We start from the raw sequence: 24,724 nt of genomic DNA, 5'->3' as shown, positions 1-24,724 counted from the left end.
CTAGTGCAGAACTCTTTGTTTTGGTATAACTTCACTGTGTTTAGTCTGAACGTGTGTTTTATAATGGTTTTAGGTATAACTCTACCGTATAGTGTTGTCTGGTTATTGTGCTGTGTTTAGGAATAACTACGGTGTGTATTCCCAGGTGGCGGCTCCCAAGACTTCCCCCCGTTCTCCTCTACCTCTCGTTTGGAGTGCGACCCCGACCGAGGAGCGGACGAGCATGGTGCCGAGGAGCACCGTGACGAGCGGACCAGGTGGACAGCGCCTGAGGAAGATGATGAAGAAGAGGAGGAGGAAAAGGAAGAAGAGAAAGAAGAGGAGGAGGAATTGGACAATAGTAAATATCATAACAAGGCCTCTCTGCAGCCCCCGGCCCTGACCCCAGTTGACAGACCTCACGGAGGGTCGTCGCAGGGTCACGAGAGGTCAGAGGGTGAGGCCAACTCCTTTGAGACCAAGGTCACAATCTCCACCTTCGGCTCCATCATGCGCATCACTTCCTCCTCGGGTGGGCTAGGCGGCGGCAGCAGCAAGCTCCGCAAAATCTCCTCCTCCTCTTCCTCGGGGGACTACAAGCTTTCAAAGTCGCTACTCAAGTCCCCGCAACTAGCCACGCCCCCTATACTGGAGGAGGCCGACCTAGAGGAAGACAAGGCCACGCCCCCACCACCGCTGCCAACACACCGGGAGAGGAGGCACCGTGGCAACAAGAAGAGCCGGCACGGACCGGGGCGCCCGCGGGGGAGCAAGAACCGGGAGCGAACGGAGAGGCTAGAGGAGGAGTACCGTCAGCACCATCACCACACGGCTCCTGCTCCACCTCCTTCCCTAACCTCCTCCACCTCGTTCTCCTCGCTCTTCCCCAGCTCCTCCACCCTCCCCCACACAGCGTACTCCTCCACCCTGCCCACCTCCTCCCTCTCCTCCTCCTCCTTCCCCTCCTCCTCCACTTCCTCTAGCGTCAGTTTCTCCACAGGCCGCGGCTCCGGTGAGTCTCACCAGATCTGTCTGAGTGGGCGTACTCTCTGTGCGGTAGCCCTCTAGCTTCCTGTGTGCGCATGAGTGACTGCAAGCATGCACTTGCATGTGAAAATAATACACAGCATTTCTGTGTATTGTGGCTGTGGATGATGAATGTACACATTATAAGTATGTGTATTTAGAGATGTTCAGGAAGCAAGATACCTCATTTAGAAAATGGCGGCCAGATTTAAGCTTGTACATATTTGCACTACAGAGAAAGAAAAGGATGAAGAAGTGTAACAGATTGAGTAAAAATAAGAGGGAAGAACCCTTGTATGAATACATTTGTTTGCTTATGACATTTTGAACAGAACTAGAAGTGCAGACTGCACATACGTAGTAAATCTTAGGTAGTTAGTGATCTGTGCATCGTAAAGAGATTTGTTAGATTGTGGTTTTGTGTTGTGTCAATAGAGAGAGTATGTGCGTCAATGGCTGGGTTGACTTCCTGCTTCTGCTCTACTCTGACAAGATATGACCTCAACACTTTTATGTGTGCGGTTGTGTGTGTGTGTGTATGTCTGTACATATGTGCATGTGTGTGTTTTATAAATGAATTGCATTTATGAATTAAGTCTGATATTATTCTCTTGGTAAGGAATCTACACCAGTCACAAGGACCCTCTGTCTTTGAGTGGGGGTGTCTGTAACACCCCTCTATCATTGGGCGGAGGTGTATGTAGCACCGCTCTCTCTTCAGGGCTCCTACCATCTCACGTCTCCATGCTGCCACTTCAACCAGTCAACTCTTCCCTCAACACCCAGGTACTCCAGAAATCAACATCATGTCTGCGTTAGATCCTTACCCATACCCGCGGCATTCAGGCTCTACCCTACCCAGGCCCGATTGCTTCTGCCAAATTTAAGGCCCGGCCCTTGCCGAAATCAGAAATAACTTCCTGCGTTAGTCAATCCGTTAGCTGCTCCTCTCTGTCTCTCTGCTCATGGCGGCTCTGAGTCTGTGAGTAGCCATAGCAACGGCTCCGCTTGGGCTACTCTGCTCAATGAAGAGACATGAGAGAGCAGTTAGCTGTTAGATACTTTTCATCGCTCTAAACCCTGCCCGTACCCTAGTTATTGATGAATAAACAGGCCCCACCCGGCCCTAACCCCATGTATAATGTCAGAGCCCGTCGAGCTCGGGTCAGGTAGCAGAGCTTTAGTCTGCTTCCCAAATGGCACCCTATTACCTACAGTTGAAGTCGGAAGTTTACATACACCTTAGCCAAATACTTTTAAACTCGTTTTTTTTTCACAATTCCTGACATTTAATCCTAGTAAAAATTCTCTGTCTTAGGTCAGTTAGGATCACCACTTTATTTTAAGAATGTGAAATGTCAGAATAATAGAGAGAATGATTTATTTCACCCTTTATTTCTTTCATCACATTCCCAGAGGGTCAGAAGTTTACATACACTCACTTAGTATTTGGTAGCATTGCCTTTAAATTGTTTAACTTGGGTCAAACGTTTTGGGTAGCCTTCCACAAGCTTCCCACAATAAGTTGGGTGAATTCTGGCCCATTCCTCCTGACAGAACTGGTGTAACTGAGTCAGGTTTGTAGGCCTCCGTGCTCGCACACGCTTTTTCAGTTCTGCTCACAAATGTTCTATAGGATTGAGGTCAGGACTTTGTGATGGCCACTCCAATACCTTGACTTTGTTATCCTTAAGCCATTTTGCCACAACTTTGGAAGTATGGTTGGGGTCATTGTCTATTTGGAAGACCTATGAGATGTTGCTTCAATATATCCACATAATTTTCCTCGCTAATGATGCCGTCTATTTTGTTTAGTGCACCAGTCCCTCCTGCAGCAAACCTCCCCCACAACATGATGCTGCCACCCCCGTGCTTCACAGTTGGGATGGTGTTCTTTGGCTTGCAAGCCTCTCCCTTTTTCCTCCAAACATAACGATGGTCATCATGGCCAAACAGTTAAATTTTTGTTTCATCAGACCAGAGGACATTTCTCCAAAAAGTATGATCTTATGTCCCCATGTGCAGTTGCAAACGGTAGTCTGGCTTTTTTATGGCGGTTTTGGAGCAGTGGCTTCTTCCTTGCTGAGCGGCCTTTCAGGTTATGTTGATATAGGACTTATTTTACTGTGGATATAGATACTTTTGTACCTGTTTCCTCCAGCATCTTCACAAGGTCCTTTGCTGTTGTTCTGGGATTGATTTGCACTTTTCGCACCAAAGTACGTTCATCTCTAGGAGACAGAACGCGTCTCCTTCCTTAGCGGTATGACGGCTGCGTGGTCCCATGGTGTTTATACTTGCGTACTATTGTTTGTACAGATGAACATGGTACCTTCAAGCATTTGGAAATTGCTCCCAAGGATGAACCAGACTTGTGGAGGTCTACAATTTTTTTATGAGGTCTTGGCTGATTTCTTTTGATTTTCCCATGATGTCAAGCAAAGAGGCACTAAGTTTGAAGATAGGCCTTGAAATACATCCACAGGGACACCTCCAATTGACTCAAATGATGTCAATTAGCCTGTCAGAAGCTTCTAAAACCATGACATCATTTTCTGGAATTTTCCAAGCTGTTTAAAGGCACAGTCAACTTAGTGTATGTAAACTTCTGACCCACTGGAATTGTGATACAGTGAATTATACGTGAAATAATCTGGCTGTAAACAATTGTTGGAAAAATGTATTGTGTCATGCACAAAGTAGAAACTCTAGTTTCTTAACAAGAAATTTGTGGAGTGGTTGAAAAATGAGTTTTAATGGACTCCAACCTAAGAGTATGTAAACTTCCGATTTCATATGTATATACAGATGTATGATCTTCATTTGAGCCAGTTTGCTACAGCAGAAAAATAATCCTGCTGCAACAGGAAATATGAATTATTATGTGGATTTTAATTCATGGACACTTTTGTCGGGGTTGATGAATGTATTCGTAAAGGAGTCTGAAACTTCAAAGTGGAAATTACAAACTTCATGCGCCTTTTTAAACCTCAAGTACGCTAAGTTAAAAATGTCCTGCTTTACAGGGAAGTTCTCCTGCAACAAGGTGATCAAATTAAGATCTTACATCTGTAGTGTACTTTGTAGTGCACTATGCAGGGAATATATAGTGCCATTTTTACTGAGCTTTTTACTGAGCTTATCAACAATATCATGTTACAACTAAAATAGTATCCCAAATGTGTTCAGTTGTAGGGTAAATGAGATCCTAACTTTGTTCTGTGTTACACACTTGCAGGTGCACCCATGTTCAAGCTCTTCCTACAGCCTCAGCTCCTCTCAGCCATTTAGCAGGATCCTTTCTACTGCCCGTACACTGCCCTCACTACTGAGCCAAGCCCAGACCTCACTTCAAGGTAACACACACACACACACACACAGTCGTTAGTGAGATACTTATGTTTGCTATGAAGTTACAGTGGGGCAAAAAAGTATTTAGTCAGCCACCAATTGTGCAAGTTCTCCCACTTAAAAAGATGAGAGAGGCCTGTAATTTTCATCATAGATACACTTCAACTATGACAGACAAAGTGAGAGAAAAAAATCCAGAAAATCACATTGTAGAATTTTTTATGAATTTATTTGCAAATTATGGTGGAAAATAAGTATTGGGTCACCTACAAACAAGCAAGATTTCTAGCTCTCACAGACCTGTAACTTCTGCTCCTCTGTCCTCCATTCGTTACCTGTATTAATGGCACCTATTTGAACTTGTTATCAGTATAAAAAACACCTGTCCACAACCTCAAACAGTCACACTCCAAACTCCACTATGGCCAAGACCAAAGAGCTGTCAAAGGACACCAGAAATAAAATTGTAGACCTGCACCAGGCTGGGAAGACTGAATCTGCAATAGGTAAGCAGCTTGGTTTGAAGAAATCAACTGGGAGCAATTATTAGGAAATGAAAGACATAGAGGACCACTGATAATCTCCCTCGATCTGGGGCTCCACACAAGATCTCAACCCGTGGGGTCAAAATGACCACAAGAACGGTGAGCAAAAATCCCAGAACCACACGGGGGGACCTAGTGAATGACCTGCAGAGAGCTGGGACCAAAGTAACAAAGCCTACCATCAGTAACACACTACGCCGCCAGGGACTCAAATCCTGCAGTGCCAGACGTGTCCCCCTGCTTAAGCCAGTACATGTCCAGGCCCGTCTGAAGTTTGCTAGAGAGCATTTGGATGATCCAGAAGAAGATTGGGAGAATGTCATATGGTCAGATGAAACCAAAATAGAACTTTTTGGTAAAAACTCAACTCGTTGTGTTTGGAGGACAAAGAATGCTGAGTTGCATCCAAAGAACACCATACCTACTGTGAAGCATGGGGGTGGAAACATCATGCTTTTTCTGCAAAGGGACCAGGACGACTGATCGGTGTAAAGGAAAGAATGAATGGGGCCATGTATCGTGAGATTTTGAGTGAAAACCTCCTTCAATCAGCAAGGGCATTGAAGATGAAACGTGGCTGGGTCTTTCAGCATGACAATGATCCCAAGCACACCGCCCGGGCAACGAAGGAGTGGCTTCGTAAGAAGCATTTCAAGGTCCTGGAGTGGCCTAGCCAGTCTCCAGATCTCAACCCCATAGAAAATCTTTGGAGGGAGTTGAAAGTCCGTGTTACCCAGCAACAGCCCCAAAACATCACTGCTCTAGAGGAGATCTGCATGGAGGAATGGGCCAAAATACCAGCAACAGTGTGTGGAACCTTGTGAAGACTTACAGAAAACGTTTGACCTCTGTCATTGCCAACAAAGGGTATATAACAAAGTATTGAGATAAACTTTTGTTATTGACCAAATACTTATTTTCCACCATACTTTGCAAATAAATTCATAAAAAATCCTACAATGTGATTTTCTGGATTTATTTTCCTAATTTTGTTTGTCATAGTTGAAGTGTACCTATGATGAAAATTACAGGCCTCTCATCTTTTTAAGTGGGAGAACTTGCACAATTGGTGGCTGACTAAATACTTTTTTGCCCCACTGTACATAGGGGAGAGTGGGGTAAAATGAGACAAAGGCATAAGTTGAGCCACCCTTGTTTCTAGGAAACCATACACAAAATTAATAATTTGACCAAATATTTAGGAAGAGGTCTTCATTTCAGTTGGAGACAGAAGAAAAAAGTGGTAAGCAAGTTAGGTAAAAAAAAATGTCAAAAACACCAAGTCAAATGAATTTATTGTGTTAGAGGTTTCATGATGCTCGTGTCTAAACCAAAGTAGATCATTTGCAGATTGTTCTATACATCAGTTGGGGTCTCTATACGCTTCAATATGAGGTCCTAAACCTAGCATGAAAGTACATCCTTGTACCTTTGTGGGATAATATGTTAAAATGTTTGCCTTGGGGTAAGTTGAGCCAATGACCATGAGGTAAGTCGAACCAATGGCCATGGGGTAAGTTGATCCAATGACCATTGGGTAAGGTGAGCCAATGACCATGGGGTAAGTTGAACCAATGGCCATGGGGTAAGTTGATCCAATGGCCATGGGGTAAGTTGATCCAATGGCCATGGGGTAAGTTGATCCAATGGCCATGGGGTAAGTTGAGACAATGACCATGAGGTAAGTTGAACCAATGGCCATGGGGTAAGTTGAGACAATGACCATGAGGTAAGTTGAACCAATGGTTGAGCCAATGGCAAGTTGAGCAAATGGAAGTGTTTTCTTCCCAGGCAGATGAAATCAAGGTATTATCTCTGAGATATGAGGAAACAACAGGGCCTTAGGTGTTAAGCCTCTGTTAAAAGATCCTTAAAATTATTTAAAGGGAAAAAACGATTGTGATTGTGTTGAATTGTGTTTGGGAAATGAAGATAGACATGGTTTTAAAAGGGTAGTGGTAATATTTAATTTAGTACAGAAATGTGTATGTGGCTTAACTTACCCTGTCCCACAGCTCAACTTAACCTACCCTGTCCCACAGCTCAACTTAACTTACCCTGTCCCACAGCTCAACTTAACTTACCCTGTCCCACAGCTCAACTTAACTTACCATGTCCCACAGCTCAACTTAACCTACCCTGTCCCACAGCTCAACTTAACCTACCCTGTCCCACAGCTCAACTTAACTTACCCTGTCCCACAGCTCAACTAAGTTGTGCCAAGAGCCCACTTTTTTTGGACAAGCTATGTTTTCAAAACAGAAAGGCATACTATATTCCCTTGATGGAGTGATGCTGAATGTAAAAAACGGCTCAACTTACCCCAGTCTCCCCTACTGTAGCTACCTGGTAGTTTATCGGGATTGCTCTCTCTCCTCTCAGAGTCCGAGATGGACGACTGTCGCTTCCCATGTCACGACAACTCGCCACGAGAGAGCCTTTCCTCACAGTAAGTTTCTCTATGACTCACTGTCACTATCAACACAAATCTCTCTCACTGTCACTATCAACACAAATCTCTCTCACTGTCACTATCAACACTTTTATCTCTCACTGTCACTATCAATACTATTCTCTCTCACTGTCACTATCAACACTTATCTCTCACTGTCACTATCAACACTTTTATCTCTCACTGTCACTATCAACACTTTTATCTCTCATTGTCACTATCAATACTATTCTCTCTCACTGTCACTATCAACACTTATCTCTCACTGTCACTATCAACACTTTTATCTCTCACTGTCACTATCAACACTTTTATCTCTCACTGTCACTATCAATACTACTCTCTCTCACTGTCACTATCAACACTTTTATCTCTCACTGTCACTATCAACACTTTTATCTCTCACTGTCACAATGGAAATGTTCTCTTTCATTGTCACTATCTACACTTTTATCTCTCACTATCAACACTTTTATCTTTCACTGTCACTATCAATACTATTCTCTCTCACTGTCACTATCAACACTTTTATCTCTCACTGTCACTATCAACACTTTTATCTCTCACTGTCACTATGAAAATGTTCTCTTTCATTGTCACTATCTACACTATTCTCTCTCACTGTCACTATCAACACTTTTATCTCTCACTGTCACTATCAACATTGTTCTCGCTCACTGTCACTATCAATACTATTCTCTCTCACTGTCACTGTCAATACTATTCTCTCTCACTGTCACTATCAACACTGTTCTCTCTCACGGTCACTATCAACACTCATCTCTCACTGTCACTATCAACACTTTTATCTCTCACTGTCACTATCAACACTGTTCTCAATCTCACTGTCACTATCAACACTGTTCTCTCTCACTGTCACTATCAACACTGTTCTCTCACTGTCACTATCAACACTTTATCTCTCACTGTCACTATGAAAATGTTCTCTTTCATTGTCACTATCTACACTATTCTCTCTCACTGTCACTATCAACACTTTTATCTCTCACTGTCACTATCAACATTGTTCTCGCTCACTGTCACTGTCACTATCAATACTATTCTCTCTCACTGTCACTGTCAATACTATTCTCTCTCACTGTCACTATCAACACTGTTCTCTCTCACGGTCACTATCAACACTTTATCTCTCACTGTCACTATCAACACTGTTCTCTCACTGTCACTATCAACACTGTTCTCAATCTCACTGTCACTATCAACACTGTTCTCTCTCACTGTCACTATCAACACTGTTCTCTCACTGTCACTATCAACACTTTTATCTCTCACTGTCACTATCAACACTGTTCTCTCACTGTCACTATCAACACTGTTCTCTCTCACTGTCACTATCAACACTTTTATCTCTCACTGTCACTATCAATACTATTCTCTCACTGTCAACACTGTTCTCTCTCACTGTCACTATCAACACTGTTTCTCTCACTGTCACAATCAATACTATTTTCTCTCACTGTCACTATAAACACTATTCTCTCTCACTGTCACTATCAACACTGTTCTCTCTCACTGCCACTATCAACACTATTCTCTCTCACTGCCACTATCAACACTATCAACACTATCACTGCCACTATCAACACTCACACTATCTCTTTTACTTTTCTATACTTTACCATTCCATTTAATTCTCTCTTGTGTACCAAATTCATTCCATTTCAATCTGTTTCCGTTCTCTGTAGCCATATCCCTGTTGATTTACCACTGTTATTCTCTCAGGTCTCCTATGAGCAGTCTGCCCTTACTGTTTGACCAGAGGGAGGGCGTGGGCCCTGGGGTCAGAGGTCGCCCTGAAAACGTCCCTCCATCCAGCTCCCACATAGAGCTCCTCCTGGAGAAGCATGGCAACGGAGAGATGGGAGCCAACAGTAAGTGCAGTGGGTTGTGAAATGATTCACCCCCTTGGCATTTTTCCTATTTTGTTGCCTTACAACCTGGAATTAAAATAGATTTTTGGGGGTTTGTATCATTTGATTTACATAGCATGCCTACCACTTTGAACATGCAAAATATTTTTAATGTGAAACGAAGAAATAAGACAAAAAAAACAGAAAACTTGAGCGTGCATAACTATTCACCACCCCAAAATCAATACTTTGTAGAGCCAGCTTTTACAGCTGCAAGTCTCTTGGGGTATGTCTCTATAAGCTTGGCTCATCTAGCCAACAACTGGGATTGTTGCCCATTCTCCAAGGCAAAACTGCTCCAGCTCCTTCAAGTTGGATGGGTTCCGCTGGTGTACAGCAATCTTTAAGTCATACCAAAGATTCTCAATTGGCTCGAGGTCTGGGCTTTGACTTGGCCATTCCAAGACATTTAAATGTTTCCCCTTAAACCACTCGAGTGTTGCTTTAGCAGTATGCTTAGGGTCATTGTCCTGCTGGAAGGTGAACCTCCATCTCAGTCTCAAATCTCTGGAAGACTGAAACAGGTTTCCCTCAAGAATTTCCCTGTATTTAGAGCCATCCATCATTCTTTCAATTCTGACCAGTTTCCCATTCCCTGCTGATGAAAAACATCCCCACAGCATGATGCTGCTACCACCATGCTTCACTGTGGGGGTGGCGTTCTTGGGATGATGTGAGGTGTTGGGTTTGTGCTAGACATAGCCTTTTCCTTGATTGCCAAAAAGCTACATTTTAGTCTCATCTGACCAGAGTACCTTCTTCCGTATGTTTGGGGAGTCTCCCACATGCCTTTTGGTGAACAGCAAACATTTTTTTCTTTAAGCAATGGCTTTTTTTCTGCCCACTCTTCCGTAAAACCCAGCTTTGTGGAGTGTATGGCTTAAAGTGGTCAAATGAACAGATACTCCCATCTCCGCTGTGGCGTTTTGCTTGCTTGGTGGTGTTTCAGACTCTGAGGCCTTTCAGAACAGGTGTATATATACTGAGATCATGTGACAAATCATGTGATACTTAGATTGCGCACATTTTTGACTTTATTTAACTAATTATGTGACTTCTGAAGGTAATTGGTTGCACCAGATCTTATTTAGGGGCTTCATAGCACATGGGGTGAATATATATGCACGCACCACTTTTCCGTTTGTTCTTTTTTAGAATTTTTTGAAACAAGTTCTTTTTTAAATTTCACTTCACCTACTTGGACTATATTGTGAATGTCCATTACATGAAATCCAAATAAAAATCCAATTAAATGACAGGTTGTAATGCAACAAAATAGGAAAAACGCCAAGGAGGATGAATACTTTTGCAAAGCACTGTACACTGGGATGCTTTGTGGCAGTCTATAATATATCATCATTCTTTGAGAAATTTCAGTCTGTCTTTTTTGGGCGATGTGTCTGCCTTTTTGACACCGTCTGTCATACACACCCGATGTCAAATGTATTTTTGGACTCTTTGAAGAGGAAGTGGATTCTTATCAACCCGAGTCAGTCTGATACACATGCTTTCAGATCCTTTAAAATGTGCTGTGCTGTTCAGCGATGATCATTAGTGTATCCCTTAGGACCTGTCTTTGCACAAACAGTACTGTGTGACACAACACTCAGTATGGAAGCTGTACTAAAAAACGGAAGTGACTCGAATAAAGTGCCATACTCTCACTCTCTTATTTTCTCACTTTCTTTCCTACCCCTTTTCCCTGTTTCTTCTCCCACCTCCCTCCCCCTTACCGTCTCTCTCTCTCCTCCAGTTGTAGAGATGCTCCAGTCCCTCCACTCGCTGCAGCAGGAGAACCAGCGTCTCCAGGCCCAGATTCTCAGCCTGACGGCCAAGAAGGAGCGGCTGCAGCTGCTCAACGTGGAGCTGGCCTGTCCCTTCCCCCCGCAGGTCCATCACTCCCACCACTCCGCCCAGGGCCTAGTGCCCACCACCACCCACATCAGCTTCCTCTCCTCCGCATACGGTCAGATTCAGGAAACCCTCCTCATCCTCCACTCCTCATTAATCTCCTCTCAGAAGCTTTCCATCCTCCTTACCTCATTCGTTCTTAGAGTTAGTTTGCTAGTCTGAAAAGAGTGCCACCATCCCCAAACACAAACCTTGTTTTTGTCATTATAATCTGGACAGTCATGTGTTGTGTTTTTGTAGTTGGTTCCCTGTCCCTGTTTCTATATCCCTGTGTGTGTACTTCTCTTGTCCCTATAGACCCCCTCAGCACCAATAAGAGTCCCCTGTCTAAAAGCTGCTTCCTGAATGATACCTCCTTCATCACCTCATCCGAGGTGAGAACTCCTTTGTGCCTAGAACCGGCCCTTTTTACTTAGAACCGGCCAATACCTGAACCCAATGTGTAGTTAGTTACACAACACTCTTACCCTTTATCCCAAACTGTAGCATTAAAGGTGACATCTGAGTTTCATTTCCAATCAAAGGTGCTGCCTCTACTTGTTTGTACATTGAGTAGCAACGGTCATCTAAATTGTTAAAAAGATTTTTTTAACTATTCTAATAAATGCAACAGAAGGACAATGGATGAAGATACTTTTAGAATGTTTATAATCCATCAGATATTGACTGAGTTATAGCACGTAAAACATCTTACTGGCACGGAAAAATAATGAGTTTAGGGATTTAGGTGGGAATTCAGGTATTCAATTTATTGTGAAATTGTATTTTTGTTATTAGAATGCACTCACATATAAATGTTCTTATTGTATTAGGTATTTTGGGGGGTATTTTATGTTAAAATAAAGACAATTCTATGTGCATCGTTTGCATAAATACACCAGGTTTATTTGCATATACGAGTAAATTAACATAAAGGGGTGGCACAGGGCAGCATCCCCCAAACACTACCTCTGTCTACCCTATCTGCACTCACCTGCGCTGACTAGACTGCCCCATTAATTACTGTTGTTCTCACGTTCACTTGCATAATTCAACAAGTGTGTCAATAGCAGGATACCCTCAGATTAAAATCAACATGCTTGGCTCTAGATTACACCTACAGTATCTAAACATACTTTGCATTTGTTTTGCGAGATCAATCATAATATCACTGTTCATTCTCGAAAGTTGCTTTTGTTGGGTTCTGAGAATATGAAAATATACTTATTCGTGTCACTGATGGAGTGCTGAGGTTTAGAGGGTCTACACCAGAAGTTAAGGGTTATAGGAGGAAGTTATATAGTGTGTGCAACTAAGCTTGGAATGCGTTGAGTGCAGGGAAGTGATTACATTTGGCAGGCATTGATAAGGGAAGAGAGCCATGGATTGGTGATGGAGGGGGGTTGAGGTCAGGTCACCTTAAGGGAGAAATAAAAGTTTATGGCCTGGAATCACTAGTGTCCTGCCTAGCAGTAAAGAACGATGTTTGTACAGATGGGTGGGAGGAGACTCAGCCTATGAGGAAGGGTTAAATATCAGTGCTTGTGTGAAAATGTGTTTGTCTAATGCAGCTGTATTGATCCTCTGGGAAGAATTCAACTTAAGCTTTCACAGTGTCCGTTGAGTGTTTTACTCTGAGAATTAGAACCTAACGCATCTCATTTGTAAACATTTCAACTGTCTGAAAGGATTACTTTTTAAAATTCCACAAAAAATGAACGCCCATTGAAATCAAGTTATCTTTCTTGTGATTTAAGTGTCAAGATGGTGCGTTATATCCCTAACGAAGTTTTAGCGTTTTTTTTTATAGAATCGGTGTAAAGACAATTTATTTCATTGAGCCCATTTTAGCCATTACCAGAGTGTGTTTGACAGGTCGTTACAAACGTTTCCACGGTCGAAACGTTAAGCAAGAGTATGAAAGAGTCGCAGGAATAAAATGAAAGCAATTCATCCAGCGAGATTTAAGTGACAAGTGGATTTTCATCCCTCAAACACAGGAAATAGATGACTGAAAAAGACAGATCTTCAGGTGGGCGTGAGATGTGTGTTATTACATTGAGGGAATGTTAATATATGAAATATGGGGAAATTAAACTTACAGATTGCACCTGTAAATGAACCATAACTGTCCCATTAGTTTTACCCTGTGTTTTTCTTTTCCGACTCTAGGAGCTCCACTCTGGTAGTCCCTCCCGCAGTAGCTCCTCCCTCTCCTTCCAGAGCACTCCGCCCCCTCAGCAGAGCCCCGCCTCCTTCGGCCAGCCCTTGCTGAACGGGCTGGGTGGGCGGGTTTTGACTGACAGCCTGGGGGGCCTCAGTCAGGCCAGCAGTTCCATGGTGGGCGGGCTCATGGCCTCCCAAGCAGGAAGTCCCCAGCTGAACATGAACGGGATGCTGGGCAGCCTGAACGGGGTGATCCAGTCACCTGTCCAGAACGGCCCCCAGCTCACCCTACCGGCCCTGCGGCCCCAGCCTCCTCCTTTGGGCCTACAAGCACTGGCACAGGGCCTGCAGCTCCCCAAGAGCATGAGTCCGTGAGTACCTCCTCCATGTCTGATCTCCAGAAAAGTATAATGATTGGTGATAGTGTTGGTTGATTGTTTTGTGAGGATGTTGTTGGTTGATTGCTGTTGATCAGTTGTTGTGATAGCCACGGCCACTATTTTTGTGACAGTGATACATTTTTATATAGTCTGATAGTGACAGACAGTTGATTTCTTGTTGTTACTGGCTGTGCTGACTGATTCTGGTCTAGACTGTTACTGTAATTTATTTTTGTTGTGACTAATGGGTTGGCTGGGTAAGTGTTGTTTGGACTGGAAGTGTCCCATGATGAGTAATATTTAACATGGTTGTATTTCAGGTCTTCTCTCCTGTCTGAGCAGCAGAAGCAGCTCCTTCTCCAGCAGAACTTTACTCCAGTAATGACTCTACCATGCCCTACAAACACACTCAGACATGCAAACACTTGCAGCACACGCTCGTGATCTTTGGTAACGCAATACAACCGTGATGATAAGATGGTTATCATATGAAGTTAAGATAAAAACTGAAACAGTATTAATGGATGAATTGTCAGGACCGAAATAAAAGATTCATTATTCAAATATAGCTGCGAGCAGCAATGAACGGGGTTCACAAAGCAAGTAGGAACTATCTTCCTTTATGGGCAATCATGATTCTAAATACTACATCTGGAGTGAATCTGACATGTGATTGACAAGGAAAATATGATTCTGAGCATTAGTGTTACATATGCAAAGAATGAGTTGTTATTCATATTTTCCTTGTTTTTTTAGATATCATTACCAAAGTCAGTGTGGTTCATCTTAGGGATGTCTATGATAGTGATGACAAGTTTCAAGTTAATAGGCCGCTGTGGAGTGGATTTACAGTGTTTTAAATGGACATGTAAAATCAGATTTTTTTTATTTGAAGCTAGAGGCTTGTTGGGGGGGGGGCGCTACAGGCTGGAGCTGTATAGGGTGAGGTTGGATAGGATGAGTCTGGGGGTGAGGTGGCAGAGGTGATTGGTAGGGGGCGGCTGCAGCTACAGCCCTGGAATGGCGGCCCACTGCTGGTGGTTCAGGTGTTGCCTGAGCTTGATCAGGTGTAGCTAATGCCAACAGTGGGAGTTGCGTTGGTGTACTGTTTTGGACTGGAATTTGTGCTAGAGGGTGCCATCTGAAACCTCACCTTCTTCAAGATTGCTCCATAATTTTCAACAGTTGCCTATTAAGCTTACATCATAGCTTTTTGTGGATGGGATTGTCATGACCTATGATGGATGAGATCATGGGTTGTATTTGGTGTCCAGTTATGGGGTTTGGACCTGGATTAGGGTTGAACTTTGAAGTCTCCCATTTGTTCCTCCTCAGATTCTTTGTACTCCTGTGCAGGGGTGAAAGTAGAATTAATTTATTCCCGGTACGGGACGTCCTGTAGTGCACCAAAACAAATGTAGTAACATATAGAATCCCTATTAATTCAATAGGATCTCTGTGGGCCTAGTCGTAAAGAATTGTCATTTAACTTTTCATATGTATGACCTTTTACTTGGTATTTTATTAGGATCACCATTAGCTGTTGCTAAAGCAGCAGCTACCCTTTCTGGGATCCACACAAAACATTAAATTCAAAACATTATACACAAGAACAGCTCAAGGACAGAACTACATCAATTGAAAAATGGCACACACAGCATAACATATCAATACATATACACAAGTTAAAGCCATCCTCTCTTGGGGAATGCTGCTTTTTAGTTAGCTTTGCAACAGAATCAAAATACATTTTGGATGGTTCTTATTTTCCTCAAATAAGTTGGAAAAATAGGATGATCGAGCAGCAGTGACGGCTCTTCGATACTGCACGGTACTGTCTTTCCAAGCTACTCGGAAGACTTCCAGTTTGGTGTGGCGCCATTTCCGTTCCAATTTTCTGAAAGCTTGCTTCAGAGCTCGGGTATTTTCTGTATACCAGGGAGCTAGCTTGTTATGACAAATGTTTTTAGGGGTGCGACTGCATCTAGGGTATTGCACAAATTTAAATTGAGTTCCTCAGTTAGGTGGTTAACTGATTTGTGTCCTCTGGGTAGGCAGAGGGAGTCTGGAAGGGCATCAAGGAAGCTTTGAGTTGTCTGAGAATGTATAGCACGACTTCTGAGGATCCTTGGTTGGGGTCTGAGCAGATTATTTGTTGCGATTGCAAACGTAATAAAATGGTGGTCCGATAGTCCAGGATTATGAGGAAAAACATTAAGATCCACAACATTTATTCCATGGGACAAAATTAGGTCCAGAGTATGACTGTGGCAGTGAGTATGTCCGGGGACATGTTGTACAAAACCCACTGAGTCGATGATGGCTCCGAAAGCCTTTTGGAGTGGGTCTGTGGACTTTTCCATGTGAATATTAAAGTCACCAAAGATTAGAATATTATCTGCTATGACTACAAGGTCCGATAGGAATTCAGGGAACTCAATGAGGAACGCTGTATATGGCCCAGGAGGCCTGTAAACAGTAGCTATAAAAAGTGATTGAGTAGGCTGCATAGATTTCATGACTAGAAGCTCAAAATACTATTTTTTTTTTTTTTGTAAATTGAAATTTGCTATCGTAAATGTTAGCAACACCTCCGCCTTTGTTTCAGGTAGGCCAATAACATCAAGATAACGATCAGTGATTAGCTCATTGACTATAACTGCCTTGGAAGTGAGGGATCAAACATTAAGTAGCCCTATTTTGAGATGTGAGGTATCACACTCTTTCAATAATGGCAGGAATGGAGGAGGTCTTTATTCTAGTGAGAATGCTTAGGCGAACACCGCCATGTTTAGTTTTGCCCAACCTAGGTCGAGGCACAGACACGGTCTCAATGGGGATAGCGGAGCGGACTACACTGACTGTGCTAGTGGCAGACTCCACTAAGCTGGCAGGCTGGCTAACAGCATGCTGCCTGGCCTGCACCCTATTTCATTGTGGAGCTGGGGCTCTGTCTATGTTCGTAGATAAGATGAGAGCACCCCTCCAGCTAGGATGGAGTCCGTCACTCCTCAACAGGCCAGGCTTGGTCCCAGAAAGATGGCCAATTATCTACAAATTCTTTCTTTTGGGTGGGGCAGAAAAAAGTTTTCAACCAGCGATTGAGTTGTGAGACACTGCTGTAGAGCTCATCACTCCCCCTAACTGGGAGGGGGCCAGAGATAATTACTCAATGCCGACACATCTTTCTAGCTGATTTACACGCTGAAGCTTTGTTGCGCTTGGTGACCTCTTGACTGTTTCATCATAACATTGTTGGTGCCAACGTGGATAGCAATATCCTTATACTATACACTCGCCAGTTTTAGGTTTAGCCAGCACCATCTTCAGATTAGCCTTACCGTCAGTAGCCCTGCCCCCTGGTAAACAGTGTATGATCGCTGGATGATTCGTTTTAAGTCTAATACTGCGGGTAATGGAGTTGCCAATGACTAGGGTTTTCAATTTGTCAGAGCTAATGGTGGGAGGCTTCGGCGTCTCAGACCCCGTAACGGGAGGAGTAGAGACCAGATAAGGCTCGGCCTCTGACTCAGACTCGCTGCTTAATGGGGAGAACCGGTTGAAAGTTTGTCGGCTGAATGAGCGACACCGGTTGAGCATTCCTACAGCATTTCCCTCCAGAAGCCATGAGAAAGTTGTCCGGCTGCAGGGACCGTGCGAGGGGATTTATACTACTCTTTGTACTTACTGGTGGCACAGACACCGTTTCATCCTTTCCTACACAGAAATTACCCTTGCCTAACGATTGCGTCTGAACGATCCTTGCTGTAAGGCGATCGTTCTTCTGTATATTATGAGTACAGCGACTGCAATTAGAAGGCATCATATTAATGTTACTACTTAGCGTCGGCTGGTGGTGGTCCTGACGAACCATGTGCAGATAAAGCGTCCGGAGTGAAAAAGTTGAATGAAAAAAAGTTGAGTGGGGGAAAACAAAATTCAAACGGTAATTAAAAAGTAAAAACCATAAAGTTGTCAGGTAGCAAAGTAAGGTTAGCAACAAAATGCACAGCAGCACGTAAACAAGTTTGCAAGTTGTGACCGGAAATAGGGATCGCATAGGGACCTTGTCAGCTCGGTGGTTTGAACTCGCAACCTTCCGGTTACTAGTCCAACGCTCTAACCACTAGGCTACCCTGCCACCCTAATGAGCAGAATGGAGCAGGTGAGGTGATTGGCAAGGGTGGGGCGTGGCCAGAGTAGAGGGGAAACCTGGCTTCTGCCATGAGCCTTTGTAACAATGACCATCTTTGAATGCATCAATGATATTTTCTCAAACCAAATTTGGACTGAATCTGACTTTTAGTCCATGAGAATAAAATGTTTTTATGACTATTTTAAGCATTAGCGTCACATAGTCAAAAAGTGAATTGTTAATATTTTGTTTTAAGATATCAATGCCAAACGTATGGTTCTTCGTGGTAATGTCTTTGATGACCTAAAAAGTTTCAAGTTGATAGGCCATTGTGAAGTGGATTTACAAAGGATTTCAATTTTTAAAAACTCAGCCATCTCTCAACCAATCCCTTAGCTTTTCTCAAACTAAGTTAAGAGATGGGTCTACATAACGAATTGTATTTGGATTTATGGTTCATGACAATATGTTTTTCCAAGGATTTCCAAGATAGAGGAAAATCTGTCCTCACGGACGTTATGGGTCCTGGGGGCAAATTTGTTCAGCATGAGGAAAGACACCTACGTTGTCTTCAGAAAGTATTCAATCCCCTTGACTTATTCCACATTTTGTTATGTTACAGCCAGAATTTAAAATGTATTAAATATTAGTTTTTTCCACCCATCTACACACAATACCCCATAATGACGAAGTAAAAACATGTTTTTAGAAATGTTTGCAAATGTATTGATAATGAAATGCAGAAATATCTCATTTACATAAGTATTCACACCCCTGAGTCAATACATGTTAGAATCACCTTTGGCAGCGATTACAGCTGTGAGTCTTTCTTGGTAAGTCTCTAAGAGCTTTGCACACCTCGATTGTACAATAGTTGCACATTATTACTTTAAAGGCAATTTAAGTCGAAACTGTAACTAGGCAACTCAGGAATATTCAATGTCATCTTGGTAACCAACTCCAGTATATACAGTTGAAATCGGAAGTTTACATACACTTAGGTTGGATTCATAAAAACTTGTTTTTCAACCACTCCACACATTTCTTGTTAACAAACTATAGTTTTGGCAAGTCAGTTAGGACATCTACATTGTGCATGACACAATACATTTTTCCAACAATTGTTTACAGACAAAAGTATCTATATCCACAGTAAAACGAGTCCTATATCGACATAACCTGAAAGGCCGCTCCGCAAGGAAGAAGCCACTGCTCAAAAAACGCCATAAAAAGCCAGACTACCATTTGCAACTGCACATGGGGACAAAGATCGTACTTTTTGGAGAAATGTCCTCTGGTCTGATGTAACAAAAATAGAACAGTTTGGCCATAATGACCATCGTTATGTTTGGAGGAAAAAGGGGGGAGGCTTGCAAGCTGAAGAACACCATCCCAACCATGAAGCACGGGGGTGCTTTGCTGTAGGAGGGACTGGTGCACTTCACAAAATAGATGGCATCATGAGGGAGGAAAATTAAGTAGATATATTGAAGCAACATCTCCAGATATCAGTCAGGAAGTTAAAGCTTGGTCGCAAACGGGTCTTCCAAATGGACAATGACCCCAAGCATACTTCCAAAGTTGTGGCAAAATGGCTAGGATTTCACTAGGATGAAATGTCAAGAATTGTGAAAAACTGAGTTTAAATGTATTTGGCTAAAGTGTACGTAAACTTCTGACATCAACTGTATTTGGCCTTGCGTTTTAGGTTATTGTCCAGTTGAAAGGTCAATTTGTCTCAGTGATGTGTTGTGTTGGATTTGCCAAAACATAACACTTGGTATTCAAGACATGAAGTACATTTCTTTGCAGTTTTACTTTAGTGTCTTAGTGCAAACAGGATGCATGTTTTGGAATATGTTTACTCTTTACAGTCTTTCTTCTTTTCCCTGAGCGGTTTCCTTACTCTCCTGCAACTGAGTTAGGAAGGACACCTGTATCTTTGTAGTGACTGGGTGTATTGATACACCATCCAAAGTGTAATTAATAACTTCACCATACTCACAGGGATATTCAATGTCTGCTTTTTTTTAAATGTACTCATCTACCAATAGGTGGCTCTTCTTTGCCAAGCATTGGATAACCTCCCTAGTGTTTGAAATTCATTGCTCAACTGAGGGACCTTACAAATAATTGTATGTGTGGGGTACAGAGATGAGGTAGTCATTCAAAAACATCTTAAACACTATTATTAGTCCATGCAATGTATTATGTGACTTGTTGAGCAACTTTTTACTACTGAACTTATTTAGGCATGCCATAACAAAGGGGTTAAATACTTGACTCAAGACATTTCTGCTTTTCATTTTTAATTCATTTGTAAACATTTCTAAAAACATAATTCCACTTTGACGTTGTGGGGTATTGTGTGTAAGCCTGTGACACAAAATCTCAATTTAATCCATTTTAAATTTGGGCTGTAACACTTGAATACTTTCTGAAGGGACTGTACATACAAAGATTCAAGACTCTAGGTCAAATGGGGCGGTGGATATGACAGTTTTAGTAAGACTGCTTATAACAGTGCCACCTATAGGCCAATCGGTTTATAGGACCATTTTTGCCCAAGTTGCTCATGGCCTCTAGTGCCAAATGATTTTTTAAAAGTTAACAATCTGCTTGGCTGTTAATCCCTAATTATTCTATGAGTGTGACCATTGCCAAGTTTATTTCGGTCCCAAAAAATAAATGGAGAAGAAAAACAGCATACAGTATATGCTGCAGTCTTTTCTTTGGCCCGGCACCGTTGGATTAATTTTGGATGTGCATATCACTACACATTTTCAAGTCCCTTATGTCTTGTGCTGTGTGTGTCTCAGGAGCAGCAGGTGGTGGTCTTTCAGATGCTGCAGCAGCAGCGGCAGAGGGAGCTACAGCGACTCACGCTAACTGGGGCCCTCACCTCCACCCCCACTTCCCAGTCCCCCAACTTGGGGGCCTCGCCACTGCAGGGTGGCCAGGGAAACCCACTCTTCGGCCTGCAGGATAATGCACTTCACAAGCCCGGGGTGAGTGTCGATATGCAGTTGTTCGAGACTCCTTATTTGAATAGACCATTGTATAGGTCAATTCTTGATCAACTGAAGCTATAAAAAAATGGACTGCTTTGTAGGAGGTTGACTTGCTTTGTAACGCTGTTAAACCGGATGATATACTGTAGCTGTATACCTCATCAATGTTGATAAATGTATGTGTGGGCCGAACATCTAAACTCACAGGTCAGTTTTACATGTGTTTGATTTCAGGGGGTGGGAGAGAAGGGCGGAGACAAGAATGGCTGACATGTCATCTTCATGTCTGAACTGTTGCAGCTGTAACAGCAGCTATAACAGCAGCTATAACAGGGGAAAGGAAAGTAATTGAGCTGTTCCATCAGAAACTAATGTCACCTTTAATCTCCACCTGAAAGACTCTTGAACTCTGTCTTCTATCATCTCTGTCTTTCCCCCTCTTTTATGAATGTATAATGGATTCAATTTAAACGGTTATGGTTTTTTTAATGCATTGAATTCCTTTTATTTGAGGACGTTTTTCTTCTTCTAGGTCTGTGTGTGTAGGCAGCTTTCAGAGAGCATGAATACAGTGGTCTGTAATTGAATTGCACTAATCTGTTAGATAGACCAATTGCGTTTGCTCTTGTAGCAGAGCCAGAGACTCTGGAGTCCTGACGGTAAATGTGGAGAGTATTGGGGTCCAGCATAGAAATTGGACTCTGGTGATCAATTCCAAATCAACCCCTAGCCGCTACTCTCAAGGCACTTCCTGAGATCTGAAATGATTAGATGGGCGTAAACAATATGATGACTATTCCACCTAGCCAATCAGAAGACAAGGTAAATCAATTACCTTGTAACTTTAAACCTATCCAATCCTTTTAGATCTACTGGAGTGCCTATGAGTAGGGCTAAGTGTCGACTTGGAATTTGGGTGTGAGTGTTTTGGGCCAAAGTGTCCTTAGGCCATAACTTTACTGAAGCACTGACCCTCCACTTAAGCAAGTATACCCCTGTGGAACCAATGTATCCCTCCAAACATCCTTGTTGAGGACAAACTGTCTGACACCTCTCTAAACATCAACTGTCTTCCTCAAGGTCTGTCTTCCTTTCATTTTCTTCCCTCCCATATATTGTACAACTATGATATTCCTATTCTATTAAATGTCGCAGCTACAGACTGGCACCAAATGATCTGGGGACTGGCATTGACAGTGTAGAATGCTAACTATGCCTCAGTCCACCCCTGAGAATTTAGAGAGAATGTATGATGTTCAATATGTGTGCCACTGCCGAGATTAATCAAACGAAACCAAACATTTGAAAATCGTCATAGTAAATATGTAAGAAATTAATATTTTTGTTTCCTCAACCCATGTGTACTTTGCTGATATAGAACCTAATAAGGGACATTTGGTACTTACTGTTTCTAGGCTACTTGGAACTGACAAGTTAGTGATTGATTAGTATGAATATTTTGCACTCTATCCTGAAGTGTTAGTGTTTTCTTATTTGTTTTGGTTGTACATATTGTTCTTTTGATGCCCGGAAAACTAGTTGTTCTTTTAGCAATACTGTATAGTTGTCAATGCCTTAAAATAATGCTAGAGTTACTGAGGAAAATCAACTCACCCTTAACAGCCAAAAGGCAGCTTCTTTTCTCTTATCCATTTCTTAGTCTAGTTTTTGTTCTGGTTACATTTACCGTTATTTCAGATTTAGGTGAAAGCACTCTTTTCAATCTTACCATTTATACTATTGATAGGCAACAGTGATAATGTCAACAATTGTAAAATGAAAATATGTTTATTGGTAAGTCTGAAATCATCTGTAATTGTGTCTTAAGATGCTGCTCAATGTTCTGTTTTTTAGAAGAGCTGACAAGCAACATCCCATGTTAGATGGTATCACTTTACTTTGTCTTAAGATCTATAAAATGCTGTCATAGCAATGACATAGTCTCAAATACCATGACTGCTAAGTTCTTATACAATTGTGACTCAAACTCTTATTGCTTTCATCGGGTCAGTGTTGAATCAATTGTCATCAGCTGACTTTATCTGTTATGATACGACTGCCCATGACATCTGTTACGTCACTCTAGTAACACCATTATGTACAGTATGTCCTACTACTGAGATCATGATGCCAAGTCATACATGTTACCATTCAGAACACATAGGCAACTCGGGAACTCTAATATGTAACTTTCTTTACTGCCTGCTGCATCTACATTCCTGTGTGGCACATAATAACAGGTCCTTCTGTGCTGGGATCAAGCTAATCTATTATCATTGGCCGTTCTCCCAGGTCTTTTAACTCACTGTTGGACTGGAATAATATTTTTCCTTTGTGGTGTCCGTTACTCATCTTATTTGATCATTTCCTAATTTAAATATGGTCGAAGATCATTTCCAAATGTGTATTCGTTTTCTGTTTGCAACCTCGATATTGACCTCCCGTACATGTGATGTCGGTTAGTATTGGAACTGTTCTGTTTTTTTGTAGTTTGTTGTCAGTGAGGAACTTTCAAGCGACTATGTTAGTTGGTAAAATACCGTAGCAAAGAGACTATAGGGGAATGTTAACGTTGACAACACATGAGCCTATTCCTCCATATTGACAGGACTTCCGAAGGAGATCTGCGGTTGAACAAGTACATCCTTTATGAGTTGTTGTACGATTAAGGTAATAATCTAGGAAAGAACATGTCGAAGAGATTGTTTTTGACTGACAGAGTACTGCGAAGGAATCTTGAAAGGGAATCTTTCCCATGTTGCACTGGGGCGATTTGGCCCAATGAAATGTAAATCATTTTTTAAACATACTTTTGTTCTTTTTTATTGTTTGAGTACAAATTGTATACTTAAATGTGTTTGTGTATAGACACATTCATTTTCTAAGCTTTGAAGTTGGGTAACCAAGATAATCCATGTTGTTATGTATGTATGTATGTCGTTATGTGTATCTGTTATGTATTACAGCATATTTAAGCACCTCTCTCTCAAAGAAGTTTGATGAAAATGGAACTAACTTCTTGGGACATAAAATGCATGAAATGCAGTTAAGTCTTGCAAATCAGTAGCTAAATACCAAGTTAGACTACGCAGAGTTTTTAAATACATTGTTCTCAAAAAATGTTTTATGAAATTTAAATTGAGCACTGCATTTGAGAAAAGACAAGCATTGTTGTCAATGTACAGTGTATTTGTTTGAGAGAATTAATCAACAATGAATTTGCCAATATTCAGATTTAATGCCCTGTAAAGTATTTTGATATTTTTGTGTAAAAATTAAAAAGGCACAATTAAGACGACTGAACTTTTACTGTCAATAAATGTATTTTACTGAGTTGATTTGCATGTTCTCTTGGTTTCAAAGCTTTATTTACAGACCGCGGCATTGACAAAGTCCTCATTGTGTTGCATCACTTACTTGAAGCAGCCTGTCATAATGCCTTCATGAATCAGTCATAACAGTGTTATGAACAGTCATAACTGAAAGAGAGCGGCTCCTCAGTTGGGCTGGCCTGTGACGCACTGACACATTTTCCAGTCAGAGGAATAAGGCAACCTCACAGAGAGTTACACACAATATAAAATGTTATTTCCAGAGAACATATTGATGAGATGGATGTGGTTCTGAGTAATAGCACAAGACAAATCAGTAGTTTGGGGAGACAGTTTATGATCCCCCTAGTCCAGGGATGGGTCACTTTGATGGAAGTAGGAAACCCAAAAAATCTGAATTCATCATGAGGGGCTGCAGTTGCTCCCGGGTCTGCGTACCCACATGTCCCTGGCCTAGTCTCTGGCACCGCCAAGGGATGGGTGGAGTTAGCTGCATGAAGTTTAAAAAACTCAAAGCCAGGGGAAT

The 24,724-nt window shown here is 42.1% G+C and overlaps 1 protein-coding gene across 1 annotated transcript in view; it reads left to right on the top strand.

Annotated features, from left to right (window-relative positions):
- The window catches only part of LOC109889223 (protein AF-17), a 30,703-nt gene extending 6,499 nt beyond the window's left edge, over window positions 1-24,204 (top strand). Inside the window, exons 10-20 of the mRNA XM_020480495.2 lie at window positions 146-991; window positions 1,625-1,791; window positions 4,244-4,361; window positions 7,284-7,350; window positions 9,097-9,245; window positions 11,038-11,250; window positions 11,493-11,569; window positions 13,347-13,711; window positions 14,041-14,098; window positions 20,675-20,863; window positions 21,101-24,204. Coding sequence (XP_020336084.1) covers window positions 146-991; window positions 1,625-1,791; window positions 4,244-4,361; window positions 7,284-7,350; window positions 9,097-9,245; window positions 11,038-11,250; window positions 11,493-11,569; window positions 13,347-13,711; window positions 14,041-14,098; window positions 20,675-20,863; window positions 21,101-21,136 — 2,285 coding nt within the window. The 3' untranslated portion in view covers window positions 21,137-24,204. The remainder of the gene's footprint in view (window positions 1-145; window positions 992-1,624; window positions 1,792-4,243; window positions 4,362-7,283; window positions 7,351-9,096; window positions 9,246-11,037; window positions 11,251-11,492; window positions 11,570-13,346; window positions 13,712-14,040; window positions 14,099-20,674; window positions 20,864-21,100) is intronic.
- The last annotated feature ends 520 nt before the right edge of the window (window positions 24,205-24,724 follow it).

Source organism: Oncorhynchus kisutch, linkage group LG1, assembly GCF_002021735.2.
Source record: "Oncorhynchus kisutch isolate 150728-3 linkage group LG1, Okis_V2, whole genome shotgun sequence".
NCBI lineage: Eukaryota > Metazoa > Chordata > Actinopteri > Salmoniformes > Salmonidae > Oncorhynchus > Oncorhynchus kisutch.
Note: the sequence above shows the minus strand (reverse complement) of the source record. Positions and strands in the feature narration are given on the sequence as shown.